This window comes from Pongo abelii, chromosome 15, assembly GCF_028885655.2.
Source record: "Pongo abelii isolate AG06213 chromosome 15, NHGRI_mPonAbe1-v2.0_pri, whole genome shotgun sequence".
NCBI lineage: Eukaryota > Metazoa > Chordata > Mammalia > Primates > Hominidae > Pongo > Pongo abelii.
This window is the reverse complement of record NC_072000.2, coordinates 71,314,123-71,333,240: the sequence shown is the minus strand read 5'-3', so window position 1 is coordinate 71,333,240 and position 19,118 is coordinate 71,314,123. Positions and strand designations below refer to the sequence as shown.

At 37.6% G+C, this 19,118-nt stretch overlaps 1 protein-coding gene across 18 annotated transcripts in view; it reads right to left on the bottom strand.

The window, feature by feature from the left end:
• Positions 1–19,118, bottom strand: part of GPHN (gephyrin) — a 688,936-nt gene that overhangs the window by 46,808 nt on the left and 623,010 nt on the right. For all 18 annotated transcript variants that reach the window (XM_024231223.3, XM_054529737.2, XM_054529738.2 and 15 more), the window contains 1 exon segment: positions 11,699–11,820. In XM_024231223.3, coding sequence (XP_024086991.1) covers positions 11,699–11,820 — 122 coding nt within the window.

The following is a 19,118-nucleotide window of genomic DNA, read 5'->3' as shown; positions in this document are numbered from 1 at the left end:
AAACTTAAAAGGATAAAGAGATGCAACAAATTGTGATAAAAGGAAACTTTGTAAAGGTGATGCAGCAGTATACAACTCTCTCACAAGACAGGGTCTCATTTCATCCAGGCTTCCTGATTGCCCCACCAAATTCCTGCACATTGTAGGCACTCAGTAAATGAGCTGAATGAAACCTGATTTCAAGTCAGTCTATCCACAGTAGCTTTGGGAGTAAATACTGTTTAATTACTCAATTATAATGATATCATAGGCTAATAATATTGTCTGGGGATGAAAGAAAAGATACTGCTAAACATATAATCATAAACAGTACTTTGAGAAGGGATTAAGGTGAAACAATTGTGTATTCAAATATCATGTAAAAGAGGAAGCCAACTTATTTGGCATTGCTTGGAGGGCAGAATTAGGGCTAACAGATGAAAGACACAGGAAGAAAGACTGGCTCTGGGTAATGGAAAAACATACTTACTTTAACCAACATGGAACAATAGAATGTGCTACCTCATGAGGCAGTAGAGATCTTTCTCACTAAAAGAATTCAGACAAAAACCTAACGGCTAAGTTGTTGCAGATTTTCCTTAATACCTCCATTGGGTGAAAGTCTGGACTAGCTAACATCAGAATAAGATACTGTGATTCTATGGAAATACTGAAAGTTACATAAACACAATGACTATTTTCTTTTCACATATAAACTGAAGCATAGAGGGAAACACCAACCTGACCTGACTGATGCAATTTGATACTCGTCTTGTAGATAATACTCTTCTCCCTTTCATTTTTGAACATAAGAAACATTTGCCTATTTGACTTGAGTGAAATGAATAACAGTATTTTTTCTTCCTAAAGCCATGACATTCATCTTCAACTTGGAAGATGGCTACCAATATTAATAGCACTCTCTGTAGAGTTCTAAGTTGATCACATGTCAAAGAACCACGCACTTAATAGAAAGGTAGAAAAAGAGAAAGGAGAAGCATGTTTCAAAATAAATCTGTCAGAGAACGCATGCAGCTTTCTCAAAAGTGTATGTACTCATCACTTTCTGTGAAGAAAGAATATATTCAGAGGGTATGACATCTTTTGAACGCTGTATCTTTTCAGATTTCAATCTGATTGCTTTGGGGGCTCAATTCCAAAGCAACTTAAAAAAGTTAAGACTTTTTTTGCTTTTTAAAATTTACATCTGCCTCAAATTACTATAATCCTGATTCTGGCATAAAATTATTTTTGCTTTATCATGAAGATAAATGGTAAAGGCTCTGTCTTGGTTTTGAATTTTATAGCATTTACCCAAGTTTAGGATTTATGAATTTCAGAAAAAGTATTCAGAATGGAAATACATTTCTATTTTAAAATATTTAATATAAACACACAGATGGACAACAGCTGCTAATTAGTTTCCTGTTTCATCTGTTACACCAACTGCAAGCTGCATCATTTTAAGATGAGTGAAGATGACACAGAGAAAAAGTCTAGGATGTGTAGATTAAAGAATGTTGGCAGTTAATCATACCAAGGTAACAAAAAACAGCTGAGGACATCTATTAATCATATCACAGTTTCTTCAGAGGTCAAAGATAAATTCATTAACTACAAATCTTTTCTGGGTGTCTACTTCACGTATGGAATCAAACTACATACTACACATATAGCCATCATTTCATTCTTTTCCAGTCTCACTGGGTGTTCTGGGACCATGGAGTCATGTAAAGAAAGAAGAAAGCATGGTTCTTGCCTTTAAGTTTATAAGCTAGTGCAGAAAACTCATCGGTGAAAAAAAGTTAGAAAAAAAAAGTTAGAAAAATGAGTGAAATAAGCAATGACATTAATATCATCTGTTGAATTCAAATGCATTAATTAAAATAAAAAAAATTCATATATTTATATATAATATAAAGAAATGATAACAAGGGTGAATGGGATAGAATGATCAGAACTAGTTTGAGATAATTAGGACAGGCTTTCTGGAAGACATTACTTTTTGTGAGTTTGGGGTAGGAAAACAATGTCTAAAGCCACAGTAATACCTAGAGGTTATTCATAGAAGAAACAGAAATGTCAACTGCAATAGCAATGCTTAAAGATAAAGGAGGGCAACTCTAACAGCTACATAAAAAGTCTATCACTGAGATCGGAAAGAACCTGTCATCATTAAACACGTTTGTTAAGGTAGAAAGAATGTTCTTTGTTAACCAATAGAAAATGAGAAACCTCTGCTGAAAAATGATCAGAAAATAAATCTATCCCAGCTTGCCAGGAGTAAAAGAAAAAAAAAAAAGAAAAGAAATCTGTTATGTTGACTCAAAAATGAAAACTTTGCATTTTGAGCAGAAAAGGAGGTTCATGCCATAAGGAAAGCCGATAGTTTATAAAAATGACAAGAACCAATTAAATTCAGATCTAAATTATCGTTGATGATTAGAAAACTCCTACTTTAAGAACATTAGGTAAGCAATGAAAAATTAGGATATGTTTGGTTCACAAACTGGAAGTTGTAAGTCACTGGGCTTTGCCCAAATAATCACTGTGCTGTTAAGTCTATCTTGATAATTCCTGCTAAATGTGCCAGTTTTTTAAGAACCCAATTTTCTACAAGCAGAAGTACTTGTCCTTCTGCTTCTTACTTTAATATAAAGAGGTAGCTTCACAAATTCGCAGCAAGAGGAGGCAGTTCAAATACAAAACAACAATCTACGACAGAGTCAAGTAAGCCCAGGATTTGAGTGGGGCAGGCTTCTGTAATGACAATTTTCCAGAAGGGGGAACTCTTCTTAATGATGGGAATTTCCCAGCCCTTCCTTCAGGCCTTGAAAGGCTAGAAGGTCCAAGTTGGCAGTTCAGAAGCTATATTGCTGAGCTGTCATAAAGTTGAATCCTTATTCAATAGTTAAAATCAATTTGAGGAATTACATAAACTCAATTAATGCTGAAATTTATTTAAAAAAATTTCCCCAAGTAGATTCTACCTATTTGGATAATGATTACCGCTTGTTATATTCAAGAAGTAAATTTGTAAGATCTTTTCAAGCCTGAGAGAGCTGCTCCTCAATTTTTTAAATTAAAAGCCTGCTAAATCTATTTGGAATTTCTCCCAAGATGCTTTTCTTCAGAAATATAAAATGAACCACCCAGCCACAAAGCTTTACACTGTACATTTTTTGGGGACATGTCTTAGGAATGCAACTCTACTGTCAGTACCATACTTTCTGGCCTGCTCCTATGGTCAAGACTTTTGGACTTACTTTGAAGGGGCCCTGTAAGATTCTTCTGGACTGTTGTATAACTGAAAGTTTCTAGGTTTCATGGAAAGAGAGAATGGTAGAGGAAAAGATGGCAGGGCTGTTTAATGTATCCCTACTAAGTGCTGTGGATATAGTGTTTACCAACATGCACTTTGTCCTAGTATTCATGGAGCTTATCTGGTGGGAAAGAAAACAACCCTGGCCCAATACTCACAAATCATTTTTCCACCCTGTTTAAGCCATACAAGACAACTTCTCAAAGCAAATTTATCAGGAAACTGAGAAAAAAGAAAAAAAAAAAGCAGTAACAGAGAAGAATATATGTGCTCAAATGACCAATATCTTACTAAGTTCTGGCCACAACTGCTTGGCTAGCACATATAGCATTCAGTACTCATTTACCTATCTACATTTCTTTGTCTTCAACTCTTTCCCTACAGTAGCTCACACTGTCTAGGAGGACTAAAGGAGGCTAATAGGTTATTGAACCAGCCACAGGGAAAAGAAAACTAGGACATCTGCTGTCCCATATTTAAGGTAGAGCCATTAGAAAATGGGCAAAAAACCTGAACAGACACTTCTCAGAAGAAGACATACAAGCAGCCAACAAACATATGAACACATGATTAGGGATATGATCATTTAACATATCCCTAATCACAGAGAAATACAAATCAAAACCACAATGAGAGACCATCTCACACCAGTCCAAATGGCTACTATTAAAAAGTAAATAATAGATCTTGGTGAGGCTGCAGAGAAAAGATAACATTTACACACTGTTGGTGGGAGTGTAGATTGGTTCAGCCACTGTGGAAAGCAGTTTGGAGATTTCTCAAAGAACTGAGAACTACCATTCAACCCAGCAATCTCGTCACTGGGTATATATCCAGAAGAAAACAAATCATCCTACCAAAAAGACACATGCACTCTTACGTTCATTGCAGCATTATTCACAATAGCAGAGACATAGAATGCTCTTCAATGGTGGACTGGATAAAGAAAATGTGGTGCATATACATCATGGAATAGTACACGGCCATAGAAAAGAATGAAATCATGTCCTTTGCAGCAACATGGATGCAGCTGGAGGCCATTATCCTAAGTGAATTAATGCAGGAACAGAAAACCAAATACAGCATGTTCTTACTTGTAAGTGGGAGCTAAACACTGGGTACTCAAGAACATAATGATGGCAACAATAGACACTGGGAACTACTAGAGGAGGGAAGGAGGGAGGGGGGTAAGGGGCCCAAAACCTAACTATTGGGTACTATCCTCACTACCTGGGTGACGTGATCATTGGTTCTCAAAACCTCAGCATCACCCAAAATACCCATGTAACAAACCTGCACATTAGCCCCTGCATCTAAAATTTAAAAAGTAAAAAATATGTAAATATATAAAGAATGCATTTGAGTGAAAAGAACAGAAAGAATAGAAAGGCACTGTGCAATCAAAAGAAGAAGGAACAACATGAAAATGAAGAAAAAGGATTTATAATGAGAGGTTGAAAATTCAAAGCCAATATATTACATTATTATTTTGTAGAATTCTAGACGAGGTAAAATAGTTGATATTCTGTCAAGGGTAACATTAAAGACTTTCTTTCTTTCTCCTTCTTCCTGCCTTCCTGCCTTCCTCCCTCCCTCCCTCCCTCCCCCTTCCTTCCTCCCTCCCTCCCTCCCCCTTCCTTCCTTCCTTCCTCCCTCCCTCCTTCTCTCTCTCTCTCTCTCTCTTTCTTTCTAGTCAATGATGCTGCCAACCTATCATCTATTGGGGAAAAATATCTAATATGAACAGTTTATCACCATGGGTTCTGGAAAACAAAACATAGCTATGAAATACTTTTTAATGCTTGGAGAAAACAAAATGTAGGTAGGCTAAAGTTTCTATTACATTAGTTATCTGTCAAGTTCTACAAAGATATACTATGGCTAAATTTTCAAGTCTTATTATTTGAGCAACTGCAAAATAGTATGAGAAATAAAATTCAAAGTCAATATAGACATTAAGATTTTGCATTTAAGTATGTTTTCTATAATCTTTTGATTTAAGCTTTTGTTGTATTATAAAATATTATAATTTTACTTAAAATGTAGCAAGACTTTGGCTTCTTTTTAATTTGCCTACTTATCACTATGTTTATGGCATTACACACCTAATAGTATTAATAGCTCTTACTTTTTCAGATTCCTTAGATGAGCTGCTTGCCTCTTTTGTCTGTTTTGTAAAGTTTGATTACAGTTGTCAATACTGGTCCACCAAATTTTTAATAATGCATAAGGGGAATTTTTAGGAGTTTCTTTTATTATAAAAGAAATACAGTATATCCTCAGGGTAAAAATATTCAAGTATTTCAGAAATATTTAAAAAAAAAAAGTAGAAGTGGCTGGGCATGGTGGCTCACACCTTTTATCCCAGCACTTTGGGAGGCCAAGACAGGTGGAACACCTGAGGTCGGGAGTTTGAGACCAGCCTGACCAACATGGAGAAACCCCGTCTTTACTAAAAATACGAAATTAGCTGGGTGTGGTGGTGCATGCCTATAATCCCAGCTACTTGGGAGCCTGAGGCAGGAGAATCGCTTGAACCTGCGAGGTGGAAGTTTCAGTGAGCTGAGATTGCACCATTGTACTCCAGTGTGGGCAACAACAGCGAAACTCTGTCTTAAAAAAAAAAAAAAATTAGAAGCACCCACCACCATGCCTGGCTAATTTTTGTATTTTTAGTAGAGACGGCGTTTCACTATATTGGCCAGGCTGATCTTGAACTCCTGACCTTGTGATCCACCTGCCTTGGTCTCCCAAAGTGCTGGGATTAGAGGCATGAGCCACAGTGACTGGCCCTAACCATCACTTTTAATTCTCTAACATCTACCCCATATGCAAACTCTTACTACTAGAAATAACAGTTGGGTGTATAGGGTATTTCTACATATAAATATCTTCTCATGCATATACCATATTTATAAATATATGTTTGTTCAGTTGCTATTCAATGTGAGATAAAATTAAACATGTTATTCTGCAACTTGCTTTTTTCAAATAAAATGTATCTTGGGAAAAAAGTAGAAACAGGGGCCGGGCGCAGTGGTGGGTGTCTGTAGTCTCAGCTACTCGGGAGGCTGAGACAGGAGAATCACTTGAACCCGGGAGGCGGATGTTGCAGCGACGTGAGATCACTGCACTCCAGCCTGGGTGACAGAGCGAGACTCCGTCTCAAAAAAAAAAAAAAAAAAAAAAAAAAAGTAGAAATAGGGGTGTGCTTAAAAGTATATAAACTCACATAAATTTGTGCCAATTCAGAATATCTAGGCTTTACTAGTTTCATATTTGGGCTGGGGATATAAGATTTGGTAGTCAGTCATTAGTGTACAGAATGAAAAGGACAGAAAGCCAAGGGTAAGCCCCGGGGAGACCTATATTTAGGGGAATGAGCACAGCAAAAAGAGCTATAAAAGCCAAGAAATAATAGATTTTGAGTGGAGAATGAAGATATGGAAATAGTATGTTGCTACACAGGAATATAAAATTGTGGTAAAGAGGCCTAACAGCTTGCTTTTCCAGGCATTTTGTGTTTACATACACATACCATTTTGAGGCTTTGTAATCCAGACAAAGATAATTCAACAGTGACACTGCTCTCTTCTACATAATAGTCTTCAATATTTCTCTTTATTTAATCTCTTTCTTCTTATAGTTCCAAATTTGAGTTTAAGTTCTGGAACCTTCTAAAATATTTTTACTGCTGGAAATTTGTAATTCTTCAAAAGCAAGATCAATATCTGTTTCAATTTTGTATCTTCAATAGCCTTTGGCTTAAAATTCATAGCAGACGCATGACTGATCTTACTATATTCTTGATACTTCCTGTGATCCACAGACCTGCAGTTTGGTATAATTTCGGGGCTTGTCAGAGATGCAAAATCTCAGCCCACCCCAGATTTATTAAAGTACAATCAACATTTTCAATAAGATCTCCAGATGATTCACAGGTACACAATCAATACTTCCTGGTGACTGATTAAACAATGAGTAAACAAAATTGTATTGTTCTCCTTATTTCCAGTCTCCATCACTAGCTTATATGATAAATCTAGGTCAATTGATCTTTTTAAAATAATAGTTTTTTATGTCAATTTGGCAAAACAAAAACAAAAACCCAAACAAACCAAAAAATACCCAAACTTCAAATTTAACTGAATTAGGTAGTTCTGCCTAAATTGCAAAACCTTTCAAAATCTGGCTCAAATTTCTACTCAATTAACCTGTCTTATCCTTCTGCCTGAATCTCTTGTTCATTTCGAATTCTCTAGACACTATTTGTTTCTACTTCTCTACTTTGTGTATTCCGTTTCCTACTTGGATGAACACACTCTCTTTTCCTATCTAAATCCTACTCATTCTTTAAGTTCCAGCTTGAAACTAGAGATTTATAAAACTCTCTCTGACCAATCCAGCCCACAGTAGTACACAGGTATACAGTATCTTGTCTTTATAATGATAGTAGAGAATTATGGATTGTCAATCTCAGGAAATTTAGATTCCATTTTTATCTCTGCCACTAACTAGTAGTATAATGCTGGGCAAGTTACTTAACATCTCTGGGTTTCAAAATGTGTCTCTAAAGAAAAAGACTATAGGAACTCCAACAGTACTGTGTTCCAAACAGTGTGAGAAAACAAGAAATGTATTTTAATATATACATAATGTTTATAAATGAATGATTTTCAAACATAGTTGTTAATTCTCAGGTATTTGAAGCATCCCTCCAGTAATCTTCATAGTACTATTAAATTAACCTTTTTAAATAAAAGGTATAGTAAGCAAAGGCCATTTAGTCCAACTCACTTCAAAGAGTTACAAAGTCTTACTCTTCTATTTTACTTTGTCAAAATTATGGCAGGGGATAAGAATAAGAACTGAGAAATAGAATCATATAGAATTTAAAAACCAGACTCAAACCTTTTTTAATGACACAAATAGAGCTGTCACTCTCTACCCTTATCTGTCATAGTTGAGTAAGGTTATGTGCTTACTGACTTTTTTTTTTTTGAGACAGAGTCTCGCTCTGTCACCCAGGCTGGAGTGCAGTGGCGCGATGTTGGCTCACTGCAACCCCCGCCTCCTACGTTCAAGCAATTCTCCTGCCTCAGCCTCCCAAGTAGCTGGGATTATAGGCATGCACCACCATGCCTAGCTAATTTTTGTATTTTTAGTAGAGACGGGGGTTCGCCATGTTGGTCAGGCTGGTTTCCAGCTCTTGATCTCAGGTGATCCGCCCGCCTTGGCCTCCCAAAGTGCTGGGATTATAGGCGTGAGCCACTGCACCTGGCCCTTACTGACATTCTTGAGCTATTTCTCTCCCTGCTTTAAACCTAGGGTACAGTTTCTCCCATGACTCTGCTTGTTTCCCTGGAGAGCTTTACCCAGATGCTTCTGTGTGACAATATTTGCTTTCCTTAGCAAATGGCTAAATAGGATGAAGAAGAATGAAGGAGGGCAGCCTTCACAGAATATCAACAGGCTGTAGATTCAATACCTTGTTTTCTTTGCTAAACTCCCAGCACAGACTTCCATTAGAACAATTATAAATTCTTTCCTTCCACATTCCACCTCTGCATTCTACACCATTCACTCTGGACCCCTTCAATATAGCACTCTAAGACTAAGAAAGCCTAGATTTGCATCAGTTTTTTTTTTTTAAATTGTTCTCAGTTTGATATAAGGTATTACTACTGTTCAAGAAAAGGGTTACACTAGAGATTTGTACATTCACTGAATTGCCTTAACCTGTTTATAGTTTTATTGTTCTTTATACAGTTTTCAAAGCATATTTGGAGTTAAATGCAATATCACCATTATCAGGAAATGTCCACCACAAATTAACAGTGTGGATCCCAGAAAAATACCAGCATACCAACATGTTGGCCTTTCAATGATGTTTTGGCCTTTAGAGTACTTCAAGATAATGGCAGTATATATAGTATATTAAGTAACCTCTTTGAAAAAAAAAAGGTATATCAGTAAGAGGGAGAATGGACAGAATTATAGTCCAGAACAAATTAGGGTAAAAACAATTTAAAAGCTCCCTTTTCCCTTATAATATTTCTTAGAGCTCATTAACGCTCTTAGAGGTAGGGCCAGAGCCATTGGTAGGAGGGAAATAACCCTAAGAATCTGGTGTCTGTTCCATGAAGTTTCAAGCCTGCTTGCCTTATCGTTGTGTTTTCAAACTCTTGGATTTATCCCTTCTCTTCTCAGAAGTTGATTTTGGTCTTTGGAAAAGCTGTATCTGGATAGGATAGTTTTTAAGTACTTGTATCTTAAAGGATAGGTTACTGCTAAGGCCCAAATTCAAATAACTGGCTTTTTTTCCCCTTTCCTTCCTGTACACTGGCTTTACTTTCCCTTCTTAGGACGAGGGGCCCTGGAGTCTCGCTTTGTTGCCCAGGCTGGAGTGCAATGGTGCAGTCTCAGCTCACTGCAACCTCCACCTCCCGGGTTCAAGTGATTCTCCTGTGTTAGCCTCCCGAGTAGCCAGGATTACAGGTGCGCACCATTACACCCAGCTAATTTTTGTATTTTTAGTAGAGACGGGGTTTCACCATGTTGGCCAGGCTGGTCTCAAACTCCTGACCTCAGGTGATCCACCTGCCTTGGCCTCCCAAAGTGCTGGGATTACAGGTGTGAGCCACCACTCCCGGCCAAACTTCTTTAGAGCTAAACATCCATGTAAATACAAATGGTGAAGATTTTAAAAAGAATGACATTTGAAAATACACCAGCTTCCACTCCAGTGTCCTCAGAGAAAGAAAAAAAAATCAGGAGGAAAGAAGAGAACTTCAAAAGGTTAGATGACATAAAAGCTACTACCTTTCAGGTTACTGGCAAGATGCTTGTGTCCAAGGTTTAGCCAGGGGTGTTCAATCTTTTGGCTTCCCTGGGCTACATCAGAAGAAGAATTGTCTTGGGCCACACATAAAATACATTAATGAAAGCTAATGAGCTAAAAAAAATCGCAAAAAAATCTCATAATGTTTTAAGAAAGTTTACGAATTTGTGTTGGGCTACATTCAAAGCTGTCCTGGGTTGTACGTGGTCCATGAGCCATGGGTTGGAGAAGCTTAGTTTTTTTGTTTATTTATTTTTTGAGACAGAGTCTTGCTCTGTTTCCTAGGCTGGGGTGCAGTGTTACGATCTCAGCTCACTTCAACCTCCACCCCCCAGGCTCAAATGATTCTCATGCCTCAGCCTCTCGAGTAGCTGGGATTACAGATGTGTACCACCACACCTAGACAATTTTTGTATTTTGTAGTAGAGATGGGGTTTCTCCATGTTAGTCAGGCTGGTCTCGAACTCCTGGCCTCAAGTGATCCACCTGCCTTGGCCTTCCAAAGTGCTGGGATTACAGGCGTGAGCCACTGTGCCTGGCCTGGACAAGCTTAGGTTAGACTGTGTCCAGTTTGAGCCTAAGATAAAGTTCATAGCATGCCTTGTCAGAGCCTACCTTGTGAATGGTAGGTCAGAACCTCTTCAAAAGCACATCTGAGTTTTGGGAAAGTACTCAACATAAGGGAAGAAGGATCCATGCTTAATGAGGTCTACACAGTGATGAGGTAGTGATAAGAGAGAAAGGGGATTATGGGTGATAGATACATCATGAGTATTTATCACTCAGATCTGTCTCTGAGCCTTGTCTCCATTGGGTTGATATTTGAATATTACTAAAAGCAGGTGTAGCTCCAGTGAACTGGGAAGAGTGACTTTTGAAAGACAGCCAGGCAGCAGTGTTGCATGATACTGGGATGTTTAGAAAGTGTAGACTTGCTTTTGATCACACATGAGACAGCACTGGAGATTCACAGAAATACTTAGAAAACGTAGCAGAGGGCTGAGTTAATTCAGTAGATGGGGGTAATAGGCTCTTAAAAATTGAGTAATTATAGTCATTGTGCTTCCCTTTGTACTTTCAAGCAGGTAAAGCCTGGAGAAATGGGTTACATAAAGATACAAAAATCAATATAGAAGTCCTAGAAAAAAATTGTACTTAAACTTCAAAGAATTAGGTAGTGCTAATTTTGACAATCTCTCTTTCTCTTCTTACCTATGCTTTTCTTGTCTTTCTTGAAAGAAGTAAAAATGTAAATCAGAATAATGCCATCATTGTTAGCTCCATTGGGATAAAACCAAAACTATTACAAAAACATCCTTTGAAACCTAACACACTACAGGAAAGTAAAGTATTTCTCTTGTTTTCAGAGACTTTCCAAGAAATCTTTATCTCTAAAGGACATAGATACCTCAATATTCTTTGGCTTCTGAAGAATGAGATAAGTGAAAATTATGACATTAAATTTCTGTCTCTTTAGCAGCAACTCCACCTAGTGAGTATTCCAAAAACTCGTACTTGTACAATACAAACTTTTCAGAATGACATCAAATACTTACTTGTCTCCTACAATACCCAAGTTGATTGTGGGGTAACCATGTTCCTGAATTGTTGCTAGAAGAGTTGAACGATTGCTGTCTCGAATCTTCCCTGGTAAGAGGTCATCTTCAGGATTTAGCAGCTACAAAGCCAAAAAACCACCACAAATTATTCCATTAGGTTAGTGTTGCGTATTTCTAATGAAAAAAAAATCTACTAAACTGAGTTTAGCATATCTAGCACCTACAATGGTATCTGGCATTTTGAAGGTGAATGCCCAAAGGATCTTTAAATAAATATTGAAAGTATAGGAGGATGAGAAAATGTTCCTATGGAAGTCAAAAAACACTCAGAAATTTCACTGCCGATTGAACTGCACGCAAAATATCCCACCAGGTTGGGCTCCAATTTGATAATAATGCTCTGGAGATACTGGCCAAACTAAATAAAACAATTATCTTTTTTTTCTCCCAATATTATTTTCCAATTTGTCTTCCATTGGGAATATTTGAGGTACAGATTGTGTGACATGATATCCTTAAGTCTGAACAGAATAATAGTTTATCTTTTCTTTCAAACTTTTTTGTCTCTTTTCTGAAGTGGGGTCAACAGTATCAAAGAAGTTAAGCTTACGTGAAGGAGAGGAAGACAGATGTTTTGTCTCTGATACTAGCAAACTTAAGTAATACTTAGCTACATGTATGCATAATTCCATTATTCTGAACTGAATTAATCTTTAGAGATTTAATATCTACTATGTCTATGAAGAAAATTAATGAAGCTTATTCTACCTTAGGATGTTCCAATGAGGTAGTCAGACTGTATAGTAGGAAGAGCTTTGGATTCCAACAGGGTTCAAATTCAAGTTGACAAAATTCTTTGTCTTGATTTTCTCATTTATAAAATATAGTAATAATAACTACCTTGCAAGGTAATTGTTAGGAGTGAGATAATGAACATTCAGTTTATGCAGATAAATGTACAATAAATGTGATTCTCTTTCCTTTCTTTATGACATATGACATCGAAGGATCACCTACTTTCCTCCCAATTGTTCTCATATTGTTACCCCTAGATGCTAGTACAGATGAAATCAGTTTATAATGTGAACATAGACTATTAGATTATAAAATACCTAAGAGTAGGGGGTCCTTCACATACACAGACACATTCTTACAACAATTTATGTATCAGTTTTAAGATATGCTTTGATTTCAGAAATTATAAAGTAAAAAAAAAAGTACTTATTTGAAGTGAAAAAACGTGGACTATTGTTTTAGGAGGTTAAAGGCAAGCCTGCATGTTTAAGATGTTTCAGCTACTAACATGGCCAACACCGGAGCTTATTATATGAATTCTCCCAGACAATAACCACAAGCCCTAATCTTCCTTCAGACTCATTAGTGATACTACGTGGCCAGATTTTTGACTTTATATTGGAAAAGTAGTAGCTTTGCAACCAACTGTCCCCTTACAATAGGCTACAGGAAAACTCCGACCATCTTATTCAGTGTCACCAGGGAGTCTTCCCTTCGAATACTTACTAATTTAACTTAATCAGATGCCATGTGACACTGTAACCCACTTTCATTCTTAACTCACTGGCAGTGCTTGGAAAAATGCTACTGCAATGCTAACATAGATTAATTTTCTGATCTTAATTAACACACAGTTATTAAAGTGATTATAATTTTATAAGGGGCAAGGCTTGCAGCTCTTTAACTCTATTAATCAAACCAGTTGCTTTAGAAAGAAAACTGTGTGAGTATATCATTTCTTTTCAAAGCAGGGTGTTGACCACCAACTAAGTAAGATTCCTCTGTTATCAGGGTGTTTTCTTTGCTATTTATGTTCCTCTCCAATATTTTGCTGCAAACAGTTCCAGAAATAACGGAAAATTAGAGATCACTGGAGAACCCATTATTTGTCTGTAAAATTGACATAATGAAAAAATAGCTAGTTAAATGAGGGTGTGGGATTTATAGTGTATTTTAAATAATTTCAAAGAAAACAATACAGAATTAAATGGAAGAGTATAAGGCTAAATATACTAGAATAAATTCACAATTTTTCCTTTTAAAACTGAATCTTATTTTCTGTAATACTTCCAGTCATCTTGGGAATGACGTCTGAAATTTATTACAGTTTCAAAGGAAAAAAAAATACAATGTAAAACAAAACATAACCCATCATCTCCATATCAAGTCACCAACTTCAATTTCCCATTTTTGGTATTATCAATGGTGCCACTATCTTCCCACCTTTTTTTTTTTTTTTTTTTTTTTTTTTTTTGAGATGGAGTCTTATTCTGTTGCACAGGCTGGAGTGCAGTGGCGCAGTCTCAGCTCACTGCAACCTCCACCCCCTGGGTTCAAGCGATCTTCCTACCACAGCTTCCTGAGTATCTGGGACTACAGGCGCACACTACCATGCATGGCTAATTTTTGCATTTTTAGTAGAGATGGGGGTTTGCCATGTTGGCCAGGCTGGTCTTGAACTCCTGACCCCAACTGATCCACCTGCCTCAGCCTCCCAAAGTGCTTGGATTAGAGGTGTGAGCCACCACACCTGGCCACTGTCTTCCCACTTTTTAAACATTAAACTTTCTTTTTTGCTGTTTGTTTTTGTTTTTGAGACAGAGTCAAGCTCTTGTTGCCCAGGCTGGAGTGCAATGGCGCGATCTTGGATCACTGCAACCTCTGCCTCGTGGGTTCAAGTGAGTCTCCTGCCTCAGCCTCCCGAGTAGCTGGGATTACAGGCATGCACCACCGCGCCCAGCTAATTTTGTATTTTTAGTAGAGATGGGGTTTCTCTACTGTTGGTCAGGCTGGTCTCAAACTCCCAACCTCAGGTGATCCGCCCGCCTCGGCCTCCCAAAGTGCTGGGATTACAGGCGTGAGCCACTGAGCCTGGCCTAAACATTTAACTTTTGTTTTCCACTTTGTAGCCCACTCTTCCCAAAAGCCTCAATCATTAAGAATATTCTAATCCAGCTCTTCCTTGACCCTACATTTTCATTCACTCTTTTACTACCTCCCAAAACAATTATAGGCATTCATTATATTATGTCTGAATTTCTGTGAAAGCCTTATAATTGGCTGCCTTGCCTACAAACTATTTCCTTCTGAGAAATAAAACAGAAACATCAACTTGAAAAATTATACCATTATTTGCATAACAGCTAAACTGTACCAAACCAGGACATGTAACTTGAACTAAATTGTTTTTAACACAAGCTTGTTCAGATCCATATACTTTAAGATAAGATCATGGACAACTTGTTTTAACAGTAGTTCCACATGGATTCATATGCTCTAAAGATAAGACTGATTGTGATCCACCAATTCACCTATTTTACAAATTCCGACCAATCTCTGCTCGGACTTTGCTTAATAACTTCTACCTTGAAACTATCCCATGGACAACCTTAGTCCTCAAAATCTTATAAATACCCTCATAAAAATCTTATGACTTCCCAGTTGTGAAACACTACTGAGACTCTATTGAAGGGTAGCAGAATATACCACCCCAAAATATGCCAGCATGACAAATATTTTTGAGCTGAAGTCACTTGAGAAGAAAAATATAAGAAACGCTCTCTGCCTTTCTCCTGTTTGCCTAAAAGTATGACATAAATTAAGGAAGGTAACTCCCCCCGCGACCCCTGGAGGGATAAATCTTTTTTTTTTTTGAGATGGAGTCTCGCTCTGTCACCCAGGCTGGAGTGCAGTGGCACGATCTCGGCTCACTGCAAGTTCCGCCTCCCGGGTTCACACCATTCTCCTGCCTCAGCCTCCCGAGTAGCAGGGACTACAGGCCCCCGCCACCACACCTGGCTAATTTTTTTTGTATTTTTAGTAGAGACGGGGTTTCACCGTGTGTTAGCCTAGATGGTCTCAATTTCCTGACCTCGTGATCCACCCGCCTAGGCTTCCCAAAGTGCTGGGATTACAGGCGTGAGCCACCGCGCCCAGCCAGAGGGATAAATCTTTGGACACTTATCAGCCTGCAGATGGCGCCAGAGGAATTTATATATCAAACTTCATTAACTAGCCTTTAATCTATCATTAGTTTCCCATACATTTGCCTTCCCACAAATTGCCGGCCCTAGAGACTCAAGGTCCTTTTCCTTTGTCTCATCACTTCTCTAAGAATGTATTGTTCTTTGCTGAAGATGCTATTTAAGCCAGACTTCTCAGCCATCACTTTAGGAGTTACTGATTTTCCCTTGGGTATCTCCCATATATACATGAGGTATACATGTTAACTAACTTCTCTTTTTTTCTTGTTAATCTATTGTTTATAGAGGTCCCAGGTAAGAACTCACAAGGGTAGAGGAAAAATTCTCCCCAACATTGTTAAGGTGATGTTTTCTTTTGCTCAGAAACTTTAATATAACCATTTTGTATGATCAACAAGTTTCCCTGGTGGTCTTTGTATTAGGATTTTGGTATTACGAAAATCCTACCAAGACTTAGGCGGGAACCCTTGCCACCAGTTATATTATTGGTTATACTGTATTTCAGTGAGGTCTCTTCTGCCTTTTTGCTTGGGGGGATTCCTTGTCTATGATGCTTAGATTAACTCCAGCCCTTGTTTTGAGGTCTGATCCTTTTTTTGTTGAACTCCCAAAGACAGCTGATACTGTTTTTGTTATAAGTAAAAGGTTTCCAGAATTGTGTGGTTATCTGATTGGATTTATACTAATTTTTGTTTTTCTTAGTAAAGATTTGAAACTGGCCATCCTATCTGTCAGTTGGCCACGTTGTTGTGTGCCTATAAGAACTTTTCTTAGTTTTGTCTGAGAAACTGGCTTTGGGAGAGATTTCCTCTCTACCCATTCTAGCTTGTTGGGTTTTAGGGTTAGCTACCAGGGGTTCAACCTTTACTGTTGAGGACTTTAGATACAATATTTAAGTGCTATTTTCCCCTTTTGAATGACCAGTAGCTAATAAATTCATGGGTTCATTTAATAATAAACTTGCACTATCTCCAGGCATAACTCTGGCTTCTGTTTTCTCTTTCACACATTTATCTTTCTAAAAAGCATAATTTCATCAAGGACAACCTGGAATTGCAGTGGTCATTTTGAAGTACTTTGATATGACTACAATTATTCACTTGAAAGTACTTTTAAAGACTTAATTAATCCTATAGTCTTGATGGAATTATCAAGCGCCCAAGACACTATTTGAACTGGTTGTAATGACTTCCTTTCTTTCTCATGTACTGAAATGGGTTTGTTTGCATTTAAGGCTTTCCCACTCTTTGCAAAGAGAAGATGATTAGACTTTTATAGTGGTCAGTAACTCTTTACATATTTGTGGTAATCATCTCACTTTCTTTCTCTGTCTTCTAGAAAACTTAATTTATTAATTGATCAAAACTCAATTCTGGTTATTATGGATACACCCAGATAGTTCAGATAAATAGGTCTAACAGAAAAAGAGGGAGAAAAGTCAATGAGCTCTCATGAAGAATGTTTCTGTTCCAAATAGCCTTTAATAAAACTCTGGGGAATAAAAGGTTTAACTGATAGTTAAGCTAATTGCCTGGCTTACTAGGTTACAAGATAAGAAGGGAAGAGAAACATTTAGAGCTTTTAAACATAATTTAAGGAGTCTTTAAGAATTTGGTTTAGAAATACAGAGGTTTACAAATTGTATTAGAAAATAATTAATATAATATTTCCATTAAGATGACTCTGGACAGATTTGATTGGTTTAATAATTTTGGCTTAAAACCTGTCCTGTGAAGTGGCTATGGTAGCATAAGCCTGTAGTCTCAGCTACTTGGGAAGCTGAGGTGGGAGGATCACTTGAGCTTAGGAGTTTAAGGCCAGTCTGGGCAAAATGGTGAGACTTTCTTTCTTCTTTCTTTCTTTTCTTTTCTTTCTTTCTTTCTTTCTTTCTTTCTTTCCTTTCTTTCTTTCTTTTTCTTTCTTTCTTCCTTCCTTCCTTCTTTCTTTCTTCCTTCCTTCCTTCTCTTCTTCTTCTTCCTCTTCCTCTTCTTCTTTCTCCTTCTTCTTCTTCTTCCTCTTCTTCTTTTCTTTTTCTTTCTTTTCTTTATTCCTTCCTTCCTTCCTTCTGCTTTCTTTCTTTCTTTTTTGGATTGCGAATGAGTTTTCTTTTTCTATTTTTTTAAAATTTTTTATTTCAATAGGTTTTTGGGGAACAGGGGGTACCTGGTTACATGAATAATTTATTTAGTGGTAATTAGTGAGATTTTGGTGCACCCATCTCCTAAGCAGTCCTGCCCTGCCCTCCCCTCCTTTCCTTGTTTCTTTTCTTTTCTCTCTTTTCGTTTTCCTTCTTTGCTTTCCCCTTCCCTTCTTTTTTCTTTTCCTTCTCTTTCTTTCTTTTCTTTCTTTCTTTCTTTTTCTTTTCTTTCTTTGTCTCACTCTGTTTCCCAGGCTGTAGTACAGTGGAATGGTCATTGCGCACTGTAACCTCTGCCTCAGCCTCCTGAGTAGCAGACACTACAGGGGCATAGCATCATGCCTGGCTTGTATTTTTTGTAGAGACAGGGTTTTGCCATGTTGCCCAGGCTGGTCTCAAACTCCTAGCCTCAAGTGATCTACCCATCTCGGCCTCCCAAAGTGCTGGGATTATAGACATGAATCACCACAGGTTGCATACCTAAATTTTAATATGCACAGTTTGTTGAAATCAACAAATACCGAAATCAGCTATTCCATGTTAGCTATAGTTGATAACTCTATATCCCCAATTTTGAAATAATTTGCTGGTCCTTAACAAGCTCATACAGTAACAGAATACTGGGGCAAGTTTTAAAGAGTATACATAGACATCTTGTACGGCATTCTTTGGGTTACCAAGGCAACTTTCCTGCTTACCAATATGTCATATGAGACTCAAGAAGTGGACATATGTGAAACCATATATATCTTTTTTTTTTTGAGATGGAGTCTCTCTCTGTCGCCCAGGCTGGAGTGCAGTGGCACGATCTCAGCTCACTGCAACCTCCGCCTCCCGGTTCAAGCAATTCTTCTGCCTCAGCCTCCCAAGTAGTTGCGATTACAGGCATGTGCCATCACATCCAGCTAATTTTTTTGTATTTTTAGTACAGATTCAGTCTGGTCTCAAACTCCTGACCTCAAGCGATCCTCCCACCTCAGCCTCCCAAAGTGCTGGGATTACAGGCGTGAGCAACCATGCCCAGCCTGAAACCATATGTATCAAAGGAAACTAAAACCAATACTTAAGGAAAGTTTGTACTGTGACTGGGTAAATTATGGCCTTGCTACATTAAGTGCAATTTCTTTTGCCCTCTCTGAAAATAGATAATTTTTTTTTGCTATTGTTTTCTGGGTATCTGAGAATTTCAAACCTTCAGGAGAGATAATATGCTTTATTTATCTCTTTTTTTATCACCAATTTCCAGTAAAGTGCCTCGCACAGAGATACCCAATTATCTGCT